This window comes from Callionymus lyra, chromosome 1, assembly GCF_982586985.1.
Source record: "Callionymus lyra chromosome 1, fCalLyr1.hap1.1, whole genome shotgun sequence".
In the NCBI taxonomy this organism is placed as follows: domain Eukaryota; kingdom Metazoa; phylum Chordata; class Actinopteri; order Syngnathiformes; family Callionymidae; genus Callionymus; species Callionymus lyra.
In genome coordinates, this window is record NC_141818.1 from 16,853,148 (window position 1) to 16,868,876 (window position 15,729).

At 38.8% G+C, this 15,729-nt stretch overlaps 1 protein-coding gene and 1 long non-coding RNA gene across 2 annotated transcripts; one reads left to right on the plus strand and one right to left on the minus strand.

Moving 5' to 3' along the window:
• Window positions 1-1,074: 1,074 nt before the first annotated feature.
• On the minus strand, window positions 1,075-15,517 carry LOC148088216 (phosphatidylinositol transfer protein beta isoform-like). The gene is made up of 11 exons (XM_087794964.1): window positions 15,450-15,517; window positions 12,524-12,554; window positions 11,910-12,055; window positions 11,030-11,121; window positions 10,898-10,905; window positions 10,742-10,816; window positions 10,577-10,660; window positions 7,695-7,772; window positions 5,230-5,340; window positions 4,818-4,940; window positions 1,075-2,952 (listed from the first exon to the last, which is right to left on the minus strand). Exons 1-11 carry the CDS (start codon window positions 15,467-15,469, stop codon window positions 2,905-2,907), a joined length of 816 nt encoding a protein of 271 aa, XP_087651090.1. The 5' UTR covers window positions 15,470-15,517; the 3' UTR covers window positions 1,075-2,904.
• Window positions 10,740-11,203, plus strand: LOC148088217 (uncharacterized). Its single transcript, XR_015711819.1, has 2 exons — window positions 10,740-10,813; window positions 11,019-11,203. It is a non-coding gene; the product is annotated as an uncharacterized LOC148088217 (long non-coding RNA).
• Window positions 15,518-15,729: the final 212 nt, after the last annotated feature.

Below are 15,729 nucleotides of genomic sequence, written 5' to 3' on the forward strand. Positions count from 1 at the left end.
GAAGCTTGGTGGTTCTAGTTCCCATAGACTTAGTCCTTGTCCGCCTACACCAAAAAGTAGTATATTATAGCGGGTGTCGAGCTCTGTGTTTCCAATGTGTCATCTAATGAAATTGTATTTTAAATAGTTGTGCTGCTGTGGAAAATCTCCTGCTTCACACAAAATAGTTATTTCCATCTCCACTGCTGAGCTGAATCACAGGTCCTGCCCTCTCAGGCGGGAAAGTCATTCCAAGCGACAGGAAAGTTGGACGTCACAGATGTTTTGTTGGTTAACAAGCTGCAACCTCCATTGTTTGAAATCCATGGTCAAAATGGTGTATAAACTTTACAGGCCACTTACACATTATTATTATTATAAACTTCTCAATTTCTTTTTCACAAATTTAGACCTAAATGCTCTGTATAATTGCAAAACTGGTGAACTCTATTCAATTTATTTGGCCAGAATATAGACTTAGTTTTGACCAATCACGGCCATGAGCACCATGTCAGGATGGAAATAAGAAAAGAGCAGCATGTGGGATGAACTCAAATCCCCATAGAGCGCTTCACGGCCTGATCACATGACACGATATGAGCCAGATTTTGCCCTGAATTTATCTTGACTGTCCAAAAAAATGTACAGCATTCCAACAATATGGTAAAACACCCCATCGTGACACCATAAGGCTCGAGTTCAGCTGAGACGCAGAAAAGGTTTTCAAATAATGTACACGTCAAACTCAACGCCCAGGGGTCAAATTCACCTCTAACAACTCATTTAATGTGGATTAAATTAAAGTGAATTATGGTTCATGTTGATATCTTCATCTATAGAGTGTCAGTGTTCAAGATAACAAATGGGTTACTGATAAGGTCAAGGCAAAGTGAAAAATACAGACGTAAAAATTCAAACATGTCCAATTTTAGTTGGAAAATGTCAACCAAACTTAAAATGTTTTTTTAGCTCCTTTTGGCAATTTTAAAGTCCATAATCTGTGTGAACATACTTCCTCATCTACTGCTCTGAGGGTCATTTGATCCTCAAGAGTATTTTGTATCGATATCTCAGCCAGTAAAGACAAAGTCAATCTCAAGGTGGATACTTTCAAATTTATTTGATATTAAGATACAATTTGCTGACTTAATGGCACACAAAGGTTCTACAAGACAGAGAAGGCACAAGTTATCATTATACATTCAGTATCAGGTCCCCTGAAGTTCGTCTGATCAGAAATAATTAAAAAAAACGAGAAAGCGAGCAAAGTGAAAACGGAGTTCATAAATTACAGACAGTACAGTTGCTTTGTGAGCGTCTCGTCGTCGTGACAGATTCTTAACCGTGAATTTAGGTCAATCTTTAGACATCCAAGCAAGCAGCAGGATCGGATAGAAAAAAGATAGAAACCTCGATTGTAATGAAAATCAATCGCTTCACGCGTTGAGACGCACGGATGCGTTCCATCCTTTGAACGCGATAAAAATGGCACGAGCCGACGATCGCGGTGGAAAAAACGAAACCTAATTTTTTTTAACCGCGACGGTAAATCAATTGTTTGAGGCAACTAATGAGCAACAAACACAAAAATGATCCTCGTGTCACAAAGTTCACCTGAGACTATTTTTGGTCGCCTCAGACGATTCCCCCTCGTATATATTGCTAGTGCGTTGTAAACATGTTTCGGCGACACTCTTTGGACAGCCGCGAACAAACAACCGTCTGATCGAGCTTCAGGAGACGGTGATGGCGTACGAGAGAAGGCGAGAAGAGGGATGGAGGTTCTCCATAGCTGGTGAGTGCTGGTAGGTAATCCCAGAAATAAAAAAAAAACAACGCGCAGGCTTGTTTTCGCTCGCTGAAGGAATTGCACTTGCTCAGACACATCGCTATAAGGGCCGGGGAGGGAACAGAAGAGGTAGCTGGAGCTTAAAGCTGACGGCGGAGGTGAAGGCGGCGTGTACTAGTAGGCCCGGGAGTCCACGGGTGAATACTGGCGAGAGTCTCGCTTAGGGTGACGGACACGAGGAGGGTCTTTGGAAAAGGCGAGTTGGACTGGGTGAGGCGGGGTGTAGCACCATCTGCGGTGTGTGTTGCTCTGCCACAGGGGGAAAGGGGTGCGAGCGACATGTGAACTAAACTGTAAACACTTCCAGAGTCGCATCATCAGGCGGATCATGCCTGCATGGATCTGCCCGGCCCGGGCGTTTAGGATGTCGCTCACCGCAAAGGCATTTGCACCTGCGAAGATGTATATCCCGTGTCGGGGGTGTGCGTGCGGTTTACATGTGTCATACGTGCGCTAAAATGTGCACGAGGAGAAGCGAGAGCGGGAGCCGAGCGTGATTGTCAGTGTTAATGGGATGCGGCGCTTCTTGCTGAGGTGAGCTGATGAGCGAAGGATTCTGGAGGGGCTGAGGCGTCAACAGTCTCAGTAATCTCTTAATGGACTCCTGTGGCAGGAAGGAACACGACGAACACATGCTGGGGAATGCATTGCGCCATACCAGGGGGAGAGAAAAAAAAAAAAAGCAGACAAGAAAGGTCTAATAAAAAAAAGGGGGAAGCAGCATCCTGAAAATCATCTTTTTAGGAAAAATTACACACATTAAAGTAACCGTTTAAAGGGTTTGGTCCGATACATGACTCGAAGATTTCCTCTTGTCCAAGAAGGTGAAGCGGGTCGAGGGTGTGCTGATAGTTCCCGGCGCAGGAAATCAAAATTAAGAGTCTTAACAGCTAGGATCGTGTTCTAGAATCAATTCCTCAGCGGGTGGAAGGTCTACGGTGGGGAGGAGAGTCTGCGGCCGGCACCCCTCCGCCCCCCCGCAGCCTGCATCTGATGGGTTTAAAAAAAGAGGCGCTGCTGACGGAGAACGCTCTCCTTCAGCGCTGTCTCTGCTCGGTTAAAAATCCTGACTGGGTCTAGTTGTCGGCAGCAGTGGTTCCTCGGATGTGGCCTTCGCCGCGGAGCTGTAGCAAAACAAAACAAAAACAACTCATTAAATCTTTCACTTAGACTAAAAAAAAAAAAAAAGAAAAAGCAGCTAATCGTTCCTACACGGGCAGTAATTGCCCTCCTGGTACAAAAGAAAGAATCGCTTTCAGATTCTCGCTGTAAAACGCTGATGGCAGCGCAAAGTCAATTAAGAGTTGAATCTGATAAATGAACATGCTAATGGAACGCCTCCAACGGACGGGGGGGTCTAAACAGCGGAGTGGACGGATCTGATGAAATAGCTGGAAGCTTTCCCTGCTCCAGCCCTCAATCACAGCTCAGGATCCTCCGCGGCGGCAGGATTTCATTTGTATGCTAATGAGGAAGAGGGCAGCCATTTTGAAGACACCTGGTCTTTTGGCCTTTTACCTTCCAAGAGGCGTCTTCATTCTTAACAAATCTCGACTGAAAATAGGCCATTTACTATGGACTTTCTTCGCCCCTGCTCAACACATTTAGCAACTATTAATTTTATCAAGCGGCCTGAAGTCCAGAGGTTTAGTAGGAGTGGCATTTTCCACTGAACTCGTGGGTGCATCTGGATACCAGCCTTCTCTCCCCACTCCTATGATGGCACCCAATGTTTGCTTACTCCCAGAGAAAATGGAAAACACATGCCGGGGTGAAGCACAAAATGCAGCACTTGCTGGTGGAGCGCCAGGAATGTATGAGCCGGGCCCGTTTTGACCGGTCCAGCTTGGATTCCACCCCGTTTTCTCCATGTACGGCCAAAAGCTCCGGGACAATTATTTGGGGTTCTTCCAAAAGCAACTGAAAGGCTAGACTCTACAAGATAATGTGATTGACAGAAATCGAGGCCTGTGATTTACATCTGCCTGGAACATTGCGGCCGGCTTCCAACTGCCAACATGTGGGGAAACATTAGAAATTGATAAACACTAAAAACTGTATAGAAAAAGAACTTGGGTTGTTAAAAAGCAATACTTTGAAAGTAGCTTCCACTGGCCTCCATATATTAACAGTGACCATCATTTACAGGTGTCAGATTATTTGTGATGACCGTGACAAGTACCCAAGTTATAAACAGTCAAGACCCGTATACAACAAGTGCCTAAAACACCCAAAAAATGAAAGAAAAATGCACCAACAGGAACCCAACTGTGAACCGTGAGGATCTGAGACAAGAGTCTACCTGGCTACTCAGCAGCAGCTTTTGTACCTCGCACGCATCCTTTAACACGCATCTAGATGCACAAATCCACAAGAAAAACATCCACATTGTCATCAAAGGTGAACAAAAATGACACCAGGAATGCTTTGATAAAGAAAAAAAACTTCTTGTTTAGTTTCTGAGGCTGAATTTTGTGACTAAAACAATTAAATCAGACGACAATGTAAATCCTGTTCTTGCCTTTTAGGTTAAAGTATCTCATCATTAACAATAATGATATAATAATAATAATTTGCAGTGTAGACTTTAGCGTGTTAGTAAAGTGCTGCTAGCTTAATCCATTATCGAATTATTTTATTGATGTCATTCTTTAAGACTGTTCAAGGTGGTCTATGACTTCATAAGTGACCTAAGCTCCAATTATACGTCTGTTAAACACCTGAGATGATGACCAACAATGACGAGTGTGTGCGTGTGTGAACCCGTCTGATGATGAAGCAGGTACCGAGGTCTACCGTCTACATTTTGGCATTAACAAAATATCTATTGGACACAGTATTTGAGTGCAGAAGTCAAAAGATATTACATGAACACTAAACATTAGAAAACTGGTCATTTTTGCAAATATGATCTTCTTTGGCAACTTTTTTCATTGCATTAGTGGTTTTCAAAAGAAAAATACAGTCATATTTATCGTCAACTACTTGCCTTGTTCAGTTGATTCTGAGTTTCATCCTCCATCCGCCGGATGTCATCCATGTTTAGCTCCACCCACTTGTCAATCCAACAGAAAAGCTGACGGTGGAAGTTGGTGAAGATCCTCTTCTCTTGCTAGAAGATGGATTAATGGATTGTCATGTGGAGAGCTTGTTTACAGGGTTCATGTACTGTTAGGTTATTGATGTTGAAACTAGTGATGGGTTGATGAGGTCTCGAGATACAGTGTCTTCATTTTGAAAGGCCACTAGATGGCACCCACTGCTTTATAGTACTTGGTTCTGATTTACTAATGCAACAAATCCTAGCATTGTTATCAATCCTTCCAAAATGAAGACGCCGTTTCATGAACCCAGCACTAGTCCAAGTAGTTTGGGTCGTACTGAATAAACGGCTTTCTCACCTCATGGATGAAGCTCTCCACTTTGTTCTGGAGGCCCCACCACTTGAACTTTACAGTGACCAGTTTGTAGGCACACATTCTTGGGCGGTCTGGGTGATTTGCAAGCTCTTTCTATTCAGAGAAAAAACAAAACAGCAGAGTATATAGAAGTTTAGAGAAAATCAAATAATAGATAACTAGCAAAAATGTACCTTTGAGATTTTTGGCAGAAAAATAGCACAAGGCAGTTTCTATACTATACTTTTTCCCCCAAATTCGGTCAATATGAAGCCAAAAAAAACCTCAAACATCAATACGTAATGCTCAGAGCATGGAGTTTTATAAAATAATTATCAATATGAAGATGTGCTGTGCAGAGATAAAAGTGCTCTAATCTACAACAGACTTTTTAAATCCATCCTCTGCCTGCACTCTGCCTCCGTCTGAAGACGAGAAGAAAAGCAGGCAGGGGGTGGAAGAAGAGCAAAGTGGATAAACTCCAGATGAAGGGACCATTTCTCTGCCTCCACCCTGACAGCGACACCATTCCCGACAGGCATGCCTTTGTGGCCACGGAAGGCAGATAAAAAGGTGCCTGTGAAGCGATAAAGGCACTGCGGTGCAAAGCCAGTTACATTATTAACACCTAGGACCTGCTCGCCCCGGAACACTCGCGCTCTCCCTCCGAGAACACCTGTTTAATTAATCACCGCTTTCTGGCTCGGCATTCTGGGAGAAAATGCCACAGACCCGCCTCAATCACCCCTCATCCCGCTGCCGTTTGATGCCGTGATCATGCAGGGGAAGGGGAATGAGAAACATTTCTAAATTTGCAGTGGGTTTAGAAAAGTTGTCATCGCTAAAAGGAGAACTTCACATGAAACGGATTCTACATCAAAACACTTACGGTGACATTTCTTCTCCCCCTCTCTGTGCCCCACTCAAAGCGGCAGAAGTTTTCAGAAATACAAAGTGTAGCGATAAGCAAGCATGTGTGCATGCAGAGATAGACAAGTGTTTTATTGCTCAGAGAAGCAGCAGAAATTGCGTCTCTGTTGTCGCGTAACTACTTTCCCTTTTAAACACCTTTCAGAAAATGTCCACAGTGGACGGGGAAAGCCATCTAATTAAAAACACAAAATAAGTTGTGTTTCTTTATTCATACTTTTAAAAGCCCTTTTGCTGCCTTTGTTCTGTGATTATTCTTCAAGGAGAAGAAAGTTTCTCACTGGGAAAGCTTCCCTGCCACACACCAACTCCCTCAGCTCTGACCCGTTTGTGATGCCGCGGATTTTATGAGCTACAGAAATACGGATAATGGCTTCTTTTTAAGATTCCACTTTGACAATTTACTACTACCCCAGTTTAAATTGTCTTCAGCACTGAAAACAATGACCGATAAAAGACAAATTTGTACTCAAATTCCGAGGTCAGTAACAGAGGTTTGTCTTACACACGTCATGTGCAAAGTTATTCTAATTCATTCAAATTTTTACTTAAACATAACTCGTTTGTTTTTCTGCTCAGAAAAGCATGAACAAAAGTCAATTGTGAATGTGCAAATTTGTTTTGCATTTTCATAAACATAAATGATGTAAAGCGTCTTTTCAAACTACCATGTAGACCAGGGGTTTGAAGCCGGTGTCATGTGGGTCATCTGCAGCCGATGAAATGTTATAAAAACTTACATCATCATCAAATGAAGGGGCTGCATTATAAATATAAGACAATGAGGGACTTCGTTCATGTACCATGTCTGACGGTTGCCGTACAGAGACCATCATATAAAATTGTATGTCTTTAATCAAAGCTATTTAAGTATCAGCTGAATACTATATACACGCACAATGGGATAGAAACAAGTTTATGTCGACACCACAGAAAACATTTAACAAATATTATTTACGGTTTGACTTTTTAGGTTGTTTGTAATGGTTTGTACCAGAGCTGTACATGAACAGCAGCTTTCAGAAGCCATACAAAAATTAATACTTTTTTCTTTTTTTTGAACTTCCTGCATCCTGATGGAGCTACAAATTATTAAATCATTTTGATCACATGCCTCTGATTGACGATTGTTCTTCAGAGTTTAAGTTATTTTGCCAACATCTGCAACAAGGAAACTCATTTTAACAGTACAATGTTTTTTTTTTTACAGAAATATTCAAAGATGATATTCACAATTTTAAATAACTTGAGATGGAAAACTATTTTATTCCATTTTTTAAAAGTTTTTTTTTTAAACTTCCATAAAAAAAAGAGAAAATAACTAAGATGAGAGTTATGGGATGGTGAAGCTTCATAAACCATGTTTAGGTTCAGTGATTTAAAGTTTCAATAGAAAACCTTTTCATAACAATTAATTATACGGCAGAGCTATCTAGTGAACAATGAAATAAGGTCACTGCTTTATGAAGCACCACTTTTCTTCAGGTCATTCATGTTGAATATATACATTTAGAAAGATTATGTGACAAGCATTTTACCTTCCAGTCTCCTACGAGCGGACCTCTATTCGTCTTGATCGATTTAAAAATGGCAGGATCCTCATCAGGCTTGTAATCCTGAAAGAAAGAAAGAAAGAAAGAAAGGTGCAATGAGTTTTAAATACCTGGGCAGAAAGGGTGCCAAGTTTTGAAACCCAGAAGTTAATCACATGATCAAGACGTGAAATTTCTGCCAGTGATTGGCTGAAAAATTTACGTTGCTTGATGCAGGAGAAATACGTGGTCAACCGAGACATTGTGGTTACGCCCACAGACGGGGTCATGATCACAACTGTAGTTTTTCCCAGTTTAACCACCAGGCGGTGCCAGTTTACGTTTGAATTTAAGTGTTTTGCAGTTTAGCTATAGTATGCAGATTAAAATATAACTTGGAATGAGACAGGCATGTTTTATTGCACATTTTAAAACATAATTTTATTTCAAACTTAAAAATTCACTTTTACAACTTGCCAAAACTTGAAACAATTTGCATTTATATTAAAATATTCCACATGCATACATTTTATTTATTTCTGCTGTAAGAAAACCGCTTGTAGTGGAAATTTACCAAAAGTGATCAATTAAAGTTTTGTTATAGGTGCAATGTAATTTTTGTTAGAATTGAGCCCATAAAATTAGTATTGCAAAAATGTATCGTCAACTGTACCAAGGTGAAGGTATCGGTATTGTGTATAAATTGTGAAATGATACTCTATCCAGCTGCGTCCGGTTAGCAGCGGCTGTCAACACTCAGCTAGATGCTAAATAACTTTCAGCATTTCATCAACCTGCATACCAACGCACCGCTAATGCATGCTAGAGTGTCCTCAGATGGTACCCGCAAAAAATCAACATGGACTCTTGAAGCTTTTTGACATTGACCAAATTGACCATGAAGAATATTCAGCGTGTGAGAGGTTAATGAAAACAAAACTAAAAACAAATTGATTTTGATAACAATACTGAGTCACAACTGACTACATACATTAGGCAATAGATATATAGTCATTTATAAATATGGTGCGCAGTGCTGGCGAGCCAGGAAACAGAAATACAAATACACAAAAATGAAATAGCTTTCAAATTATCAACAACTCAAGGGTCCAGCAATTATAAATAAATCATGATCCGCCTGCAGCTAAAAGCTATTTTTCAGGGCTATCAGCCACCATGAGGGTGCCAATCGCATAGAGAGCCATACAAAAAACCCCACAAAAACACAGACACACACACAGTAATTTGGTTGTTTTAATGCTGAGAGCTCCATCACTATAACAATACACTGTGCAGCGCTAATGAGGTCTGTGAATCGATGTGCCGTGCTAGAGGAAAAGGAGTAACTCCCTGAATAAAACAGAGTGATAAACCAATCGTGTGTGTGTGTGTGTGTGGTGCTGGTTAGAACTGTGAGCTTTAATTACACTAACAAACTCATCGGTGCTGGCGGTACCGTCCCAGGCCCTGCAGCGACGCCCGAGGCGGCGAGCTGATGGGGCCCGCAGTCACAACACACCGCTGCAGAAAGCCGTACCCATCGCCTCGTTAACTACCCACTACAAACAAACACACACTTTGCACAGAAACCGATGCTTCCGTGCCAAGATATCCCCACCAAAATAAGATGAGGCAATGTGATGAAAACGCCGGCAATGTAGTGAAAAAAATCTTTTGGACAAAAATACCATCATTAATTTAGAATTTTAAGAAAACAATGTTTTGCAACATTTTCAACGTACAAACTTTCTGTAATAGAGACAAGTTCCTAAGATTCAAAAATAAATAAAAACCAAGCACAGTTGCAACAGCTCTGCAACTTATTTCAGTGCACTTTGAAAATCTTGAAAGATTAATACAGAGGCTTTTGTGCATCGTGTAAAGAAGCATTACATTTTAAATACTCTGTCAAATAACTGGAAGCTTTTATTGAGATAAGAAAATATTGTTTACTTCCAAAGATACATTTTCCTTTTTTGTTAGAACTACTATCTTAAGTAGTTATCTGCCGTTTCAGTAAGTTAATTACAGAGAGCCCAGTTAGGTCAAATTAAATTAGAGAAATTGTAAAACCCTGTACGAGTTCCGGCGGGTGACGAGCTGAAGAATTCTGGCTATTTTTCAATCCCAAAACCGTTAATTTTATCAGCAAAATGTCACTTGTACTGTGGAAGTAATAATACCTTGTTGGTTGACAAGCAGGTGAAAAATCATTACACACCGTACAAAAGATTCACTTTTCTTTCTTGGTCTCACAATTGAAATAACTTTGGGTAAGGAGTCTACAACTTCTAAAACACATCTATGAAAGTCATTGATCATAATTTGAGATCATTTTTTATTTGCAGCATCATAAACCTGTCCTCTTTGACAATGACATGTACGAGTCACAGTCAAAATATTAATGAACAGTTACTCCAAAAGGCTGCATTCAAATGTATGATCTATGAAAATCCAAGAGTGTGACTGTGACACTCATGGGATACAAGGCAGACGCAATGTTGTGCTGATGTGCTGCTCTTATTTCGAAAGCAAGAAGATTATTTTCTCCTTCTGTACAGCATTTTGGGAATTTACTGTAATGTTTAGTGATGACTTTCCAAATAAAAGTGCAGCTCAATACAGGAGAAACCTGAGCAACTGATGGAAGTTTTTGTTTTTGTTATATCAAATGACATTAATAACTTATTTAAATTTAAAATATACGATTTCAAGTTTTAGTAAGCAGGATTACAGCAGTTTAGTTTTGCTTTAATGACGTTGACGAATTCTTAAAAGGAATAAAATGGCGAAGCATGTAATAACCAAGCTTGTCCACACGAAGCCGCCAAACTGAGCTTATTTGAAAGTTAATAAAAAAAATTAAAAAAAATCCAGGTTTTACTTACCGCAGAGCTCACCACGGATCGGTCTGCAATGTCAATTGGTACAACTTGGACATTTTTCCATTCACTGTATTCTAATTTATGCACCTGAAACATGAATAAAAAAAATCAATACTAATAGCAGAAATATTTTCTGATTAGATATGAAGCCTTTGAATCATTTCTTACGTTTTCTTGTGTTCCAAGATCTGGTTTATGCCACGTCTTAATCTCAATTTCGAAATCTTTATTCATATAGTCGTTCTGTAGAAAAGATATTCAGGATATTAATCTACTTAAAACATGAATACTCATGCTTTACAATGTACCTCGATTGATACGTACCGTCACAACTGATCATGTGGGACCATGACGGGAGGAAAAAAAATAAGAATGAAAATGGGGCATTGAATACAAAAAAGCATATGAAGAATAACTATACAACTCCAGAAGAACGAGACGAGAGAATGGACTCACCGGTTTTGCAGTAAGGGTAGGCATTCCAGGCCTTTTCATGAAACACTAAGGAGCCTTCAGGGGCAATCAGCTTGACAAATGCAGGGACTTTACTGTAGTGGAGAATATTCAATAGAATAACTCATCTAATAGAAGAGAAGTTGAAAAATAAACCATGCTTAAACACAAAAAAAACTAATTACCGCCATCAGCTGGTAGATTATTGCCACTACACCCTTGAATGAAAGTAAGTCCGTTTATAGAGAATTTAAGTTTCAAATTCTTACAAATACTTACAAAATAAAAGCCTCACATTACTTTAGGAGCATTAGAGTTAATTTCTTAACATAAAATGTATTAAGTAGATTTGTTAAGACCCTAAATGTAGATTTTAGAATGGTGTTTCAAGATCCTCTTGTTGTTGGAATAATTGTCAACAATTTCTGTGTGTATGTCCATTTACAAAACTAAATAAAGACTATTTAGTGTCAATCTTTTTTTGTTTAATCTTACTGAAAATGTTATCAAGTCTCTCAGTATTTTATATGAAAAAAACAGAGTTTCCGACCCACTGCTGTAGAGATAGATTTCTAATGCATGAGTCATAATTTTTCAAAATGACACCAATGATTACAGAATACATGATAAAATATGTTACATATTGTTGCCTTAATAACTTTTGAAAACTTAATCCAAGTAATTTATATTTATAGAGCGCTTGTCTAGACCAGGGTCACAAAGCGCTTAAATAAAAAATACTCAAAAAATATATACTAAAAAGATCAAGATAACACAGAGAAAAACAGGTGTCCCAAAAAATAAGGGAAAAGCTTGCACAAATAAGAAAGTCTAGAAGTTGCACTTAAGGTTTGATCCCCCCAAAAAAATAATAGAAAACTACCTTTTAAGGTGGTAGATTTTATGCGTATACTGTCCCTTCTGTCCGTTTTCCTCATAGGGCTCATTCTTCAAAACTTCGATTCCCTCGCCTCCTCCCGTCTCGTTTTTACTTGCTTCAGCCACAGAGAACAACTGGCCCACTTGATACTGAGGGGAAAAATAATACAAAAAATGATCAAGAAATGTACACTTGGCAAATAATATATTCTCACCGAATGCATCAGAACTATTCTATGTAAATAACCATGAAAACACAGAAAATGCATAGTATGAGAAGGTTTGTCCATATATATATATATATATATATATATATATACATACATACATATATACACACACACAATCCTGGAATGTTTGCCCATTTAGTTTCTTTATAAAAATTGTGTTTTACAGGAGAAGTCAGTGTAAAGCCTAAACAATTCTCCCATCAAATTGATTGATTACTATTTACTGAGAAACAACTCACTCAACCAGTCAATGAAATTGCTGTTGTGGCTAGAATTATCGCAGTTATAATACATTTAACTGAAAAAACATCAGCTGCAGTTGTGGCCAAGTTAAGTCAAAGAACATTAAGTGTTATGATTATGTTGCGGTGAGACATAGATCACTTACTTCTTCTACACTGCAGGGCAGAACCACACGGCTGCAAAACAAAGCAGCATATTGATTAAACAAAGTCATGTTCAGTCAACATTTCAAGTTGAAGTGTATTATGTCACATTTAATGATTAAACCAATGAAACCTAAACTTTCAACAACCTTAAAACCTTTAAAATAAACAAATTGCTGGCTCTTTATGGAGTCAACAAAAAATGAATAAAATGACAAAAGGAAACAAGAGGTTCTAAAGGTGTTGTTTAAATATACTTTGTCAACGTGGAAAGAAAGTAGGATAAGCTTCAGCTTTTACATTCTGGTTATTTACCGTTGTCAAATTAAATTAATAATTGGGGGATTCCAACACAAAACCAGCTTGTGACCTCAATTTGTCTTTTGATGAGGATACAAATCTTACAACTTTTCAGTCAGTGAAACCTAGTCCTTCATCCTTATTTTTTCCATTTTCTACAGTTTTTGTGACCGCAAAAATCCAGTTCATCAGGTAGTAGAGGACTGTCTTTTGGTTAAAGGGGTTTATTATTCATCACAGAAAACTAAACGCACTTTGAAGAGAGGCAAGCTGTGACACAAGGGTCATACGATGGCCACAACAGTTACAGGAGGGGTGCTATATTGACTACGTTGTGCCCAGCAGCCCTATGAGTTTACCTCAGACTGGCTCAAGTTCTGAACAGTCCCAGCAAACGACTCAGCAGCAATTTCATAAAGTTCTGACAGTGCAGTATTGACAAGACAAACAAAAGCAGTAAAACCGAAAAACATGTTCAAACCAAAACACATGTAGCAGCAAGAGGCGATACCATGGTGAACTTCAGTAAACAAACCCATTCAGTACATGAGATCTCAGATGGAGGTGGCCAGACCTCCGGACTACATTTCACCATGACGTGTCATCATATGGATGACAAGCATATATTGGGGCTCCAGTGATTCTTGACACTTCACTAAAAATGTGCCTGTATTAGAAGAACCCGAGAGTTCCTAAATGATTGTTCTGGAATAAGCACAGGTCACAAATAACCAGATGTAGATATGGGGAGAGCATGGGGGAATAGAAAAAGTCTCCTCAGAACCATAAACAAACAGGGCTTCGCTCTGTCGCTTTAAAATCCCTGGCATCGATTGTCAAAATGGAAGAGCTGCTATATGAATGCAAAGCAGTGAATTAGTTATTAGAAGTATTCATTTTTAAACCCTGCACTTCATTTATACAATACATCTGATTTTACATTTTAAGACACATTTTTTATAGATTGATGGGTAGAACCCTTAGGATGGTTAAAATTATATTTTTCAATTTTTATATAAGATATGTGGGGCTCTTTATTTTATTTTTTTTATTTTTTATTAAAGGAGATTCATTGGCATTGTAGAGATGCAGCCATATATTCAGGTAACATTCACATGTTGGTTTGATTTTTTTTGTTGTTAACATTATTGTCATGGACATTGAACAGTATAAAAAAGTAAAAGTATAGAGACTTTTGACTGTGTGACTAATAATTACAATTCTTTAAAATGCATTTCCATGAAAGATTACAACAATTTTCAAATGAGTAACTGTACACTTACTGTCAAACAGGAAATTGAACATGAAGAACTGAAAATCAACGAGCTTATTGGGAAAAGGCCAAGTTTCCAAAAGAAAATACAAATATTGTCTTTGACTTGTGTATAACCTCAACAAGTGTATGCATGAAACACAGTATATTCAAGTAGTTTATTACTGTCAACCTAACATGATATAGTATCAAATTAGTATACTTTTATTTGATGTCAAGTACATATGCTTAATATACTTATACTTTAAAGCCTATATTATCAAATTAACCTCATGTACATTACGCTAAGGGAGGATAAAGGAAAAAACAAATTTACTGGGCATATTAGATTTTACCTATACAGTTATCTTACACATGTAATACTATAACTTCTACAATCCTCTATAAACAAGAATCAGAATCTTATAACACAACATAGGAATTATTTTTGTTGGCAGTACAGAATAAAATAATTAAATAAGTTAAACACAAAATAAGCAAAATAAAAATAGAACCAAGCACCAAGGCAGCCATATTTTGATTCTTAGTCATCGTTTTTAATGTAACCATTTAATATGAACGTAAAACAGTTAACTATTTGAGTTGACTGTAAAACAATGTATCTAAAGACATTGAGTTAATCGTTACAGTTTCGTTATCAGTACAATTTAGGTTCGTTTTCAAAAGTGTCGAATCTGCGAATCCGTTAGGAAACTCTGCTATCGTGTTAGCATGCTATTAATAGCAATGAAACCAAAACACACATATGGTGAGTTACTTAAGAGTAGATTCTTTCTCTTCTACTTCTTTTTCCTCAAATATTTGATTTAAAACCAGGAACTCTGGGACACACTGGGTGGTGCTAACAGTTAGCTTTGAGTCACTGGATGTTGTGCTAGCGGATATAGCATCGGCTCACCGTTAACCTGTGGATTCATGTAAACAACATTATGTTTCAGGCTTATTTAAAAATTCTACAAAACGCAAAAAATAAACGATAAAACTCTCTAGAAAGCCGATGTTTAAGAACAAACAGGATAGGTTTGTTTTTATGTTCGATATCCGTAGTTAATAAGGCGATAAAAGTTAGGTCGTGAACCATATCGCCCTCAAAAAGGAACCATTTTAAGGAGAGATGTTGTAGAAAGTCGGCCACATAACGCAGCTTCTCCCGGCGCTGCTGTCAACGCCGGTAGGCCGGAGCTGCTCTTGAGCAACACCCGCCGCTCCTCGTGTATGGAGCGCGGACGGAAAGAAAAGTTTTCACCAGTCAAAAAAACATTTAGACGCCTTTTCCTTCACAGCGAGTGCTTGGTTTAGTTCCAAAGAAACCCCCGGAAGCAGAGAAGAGACTGGATATAAACTACTCAACTTACTATTCTTTACAGATGACCATGTTTAACTTCCTTCGTCTCCTCCGCTGCTGCTGCTGCTGCTGCTGCTGCTGCTGTGACTGCGAGCTCTGGCGCGCTGACGTCATACACTTCTATTTGGGCGCAGCCTAACCACGTGACCTCAAACCTGTCATTTTCTATTTAACCTTTTTTTTTTTTTCCAAACGAGAAGCGGGACCTGGACGTACAAGTCACGTGCGAATTAACGCGATGAGTAAGACTTACCATTAACACCGAGGTTTTTAACACAGGCTATTTATTC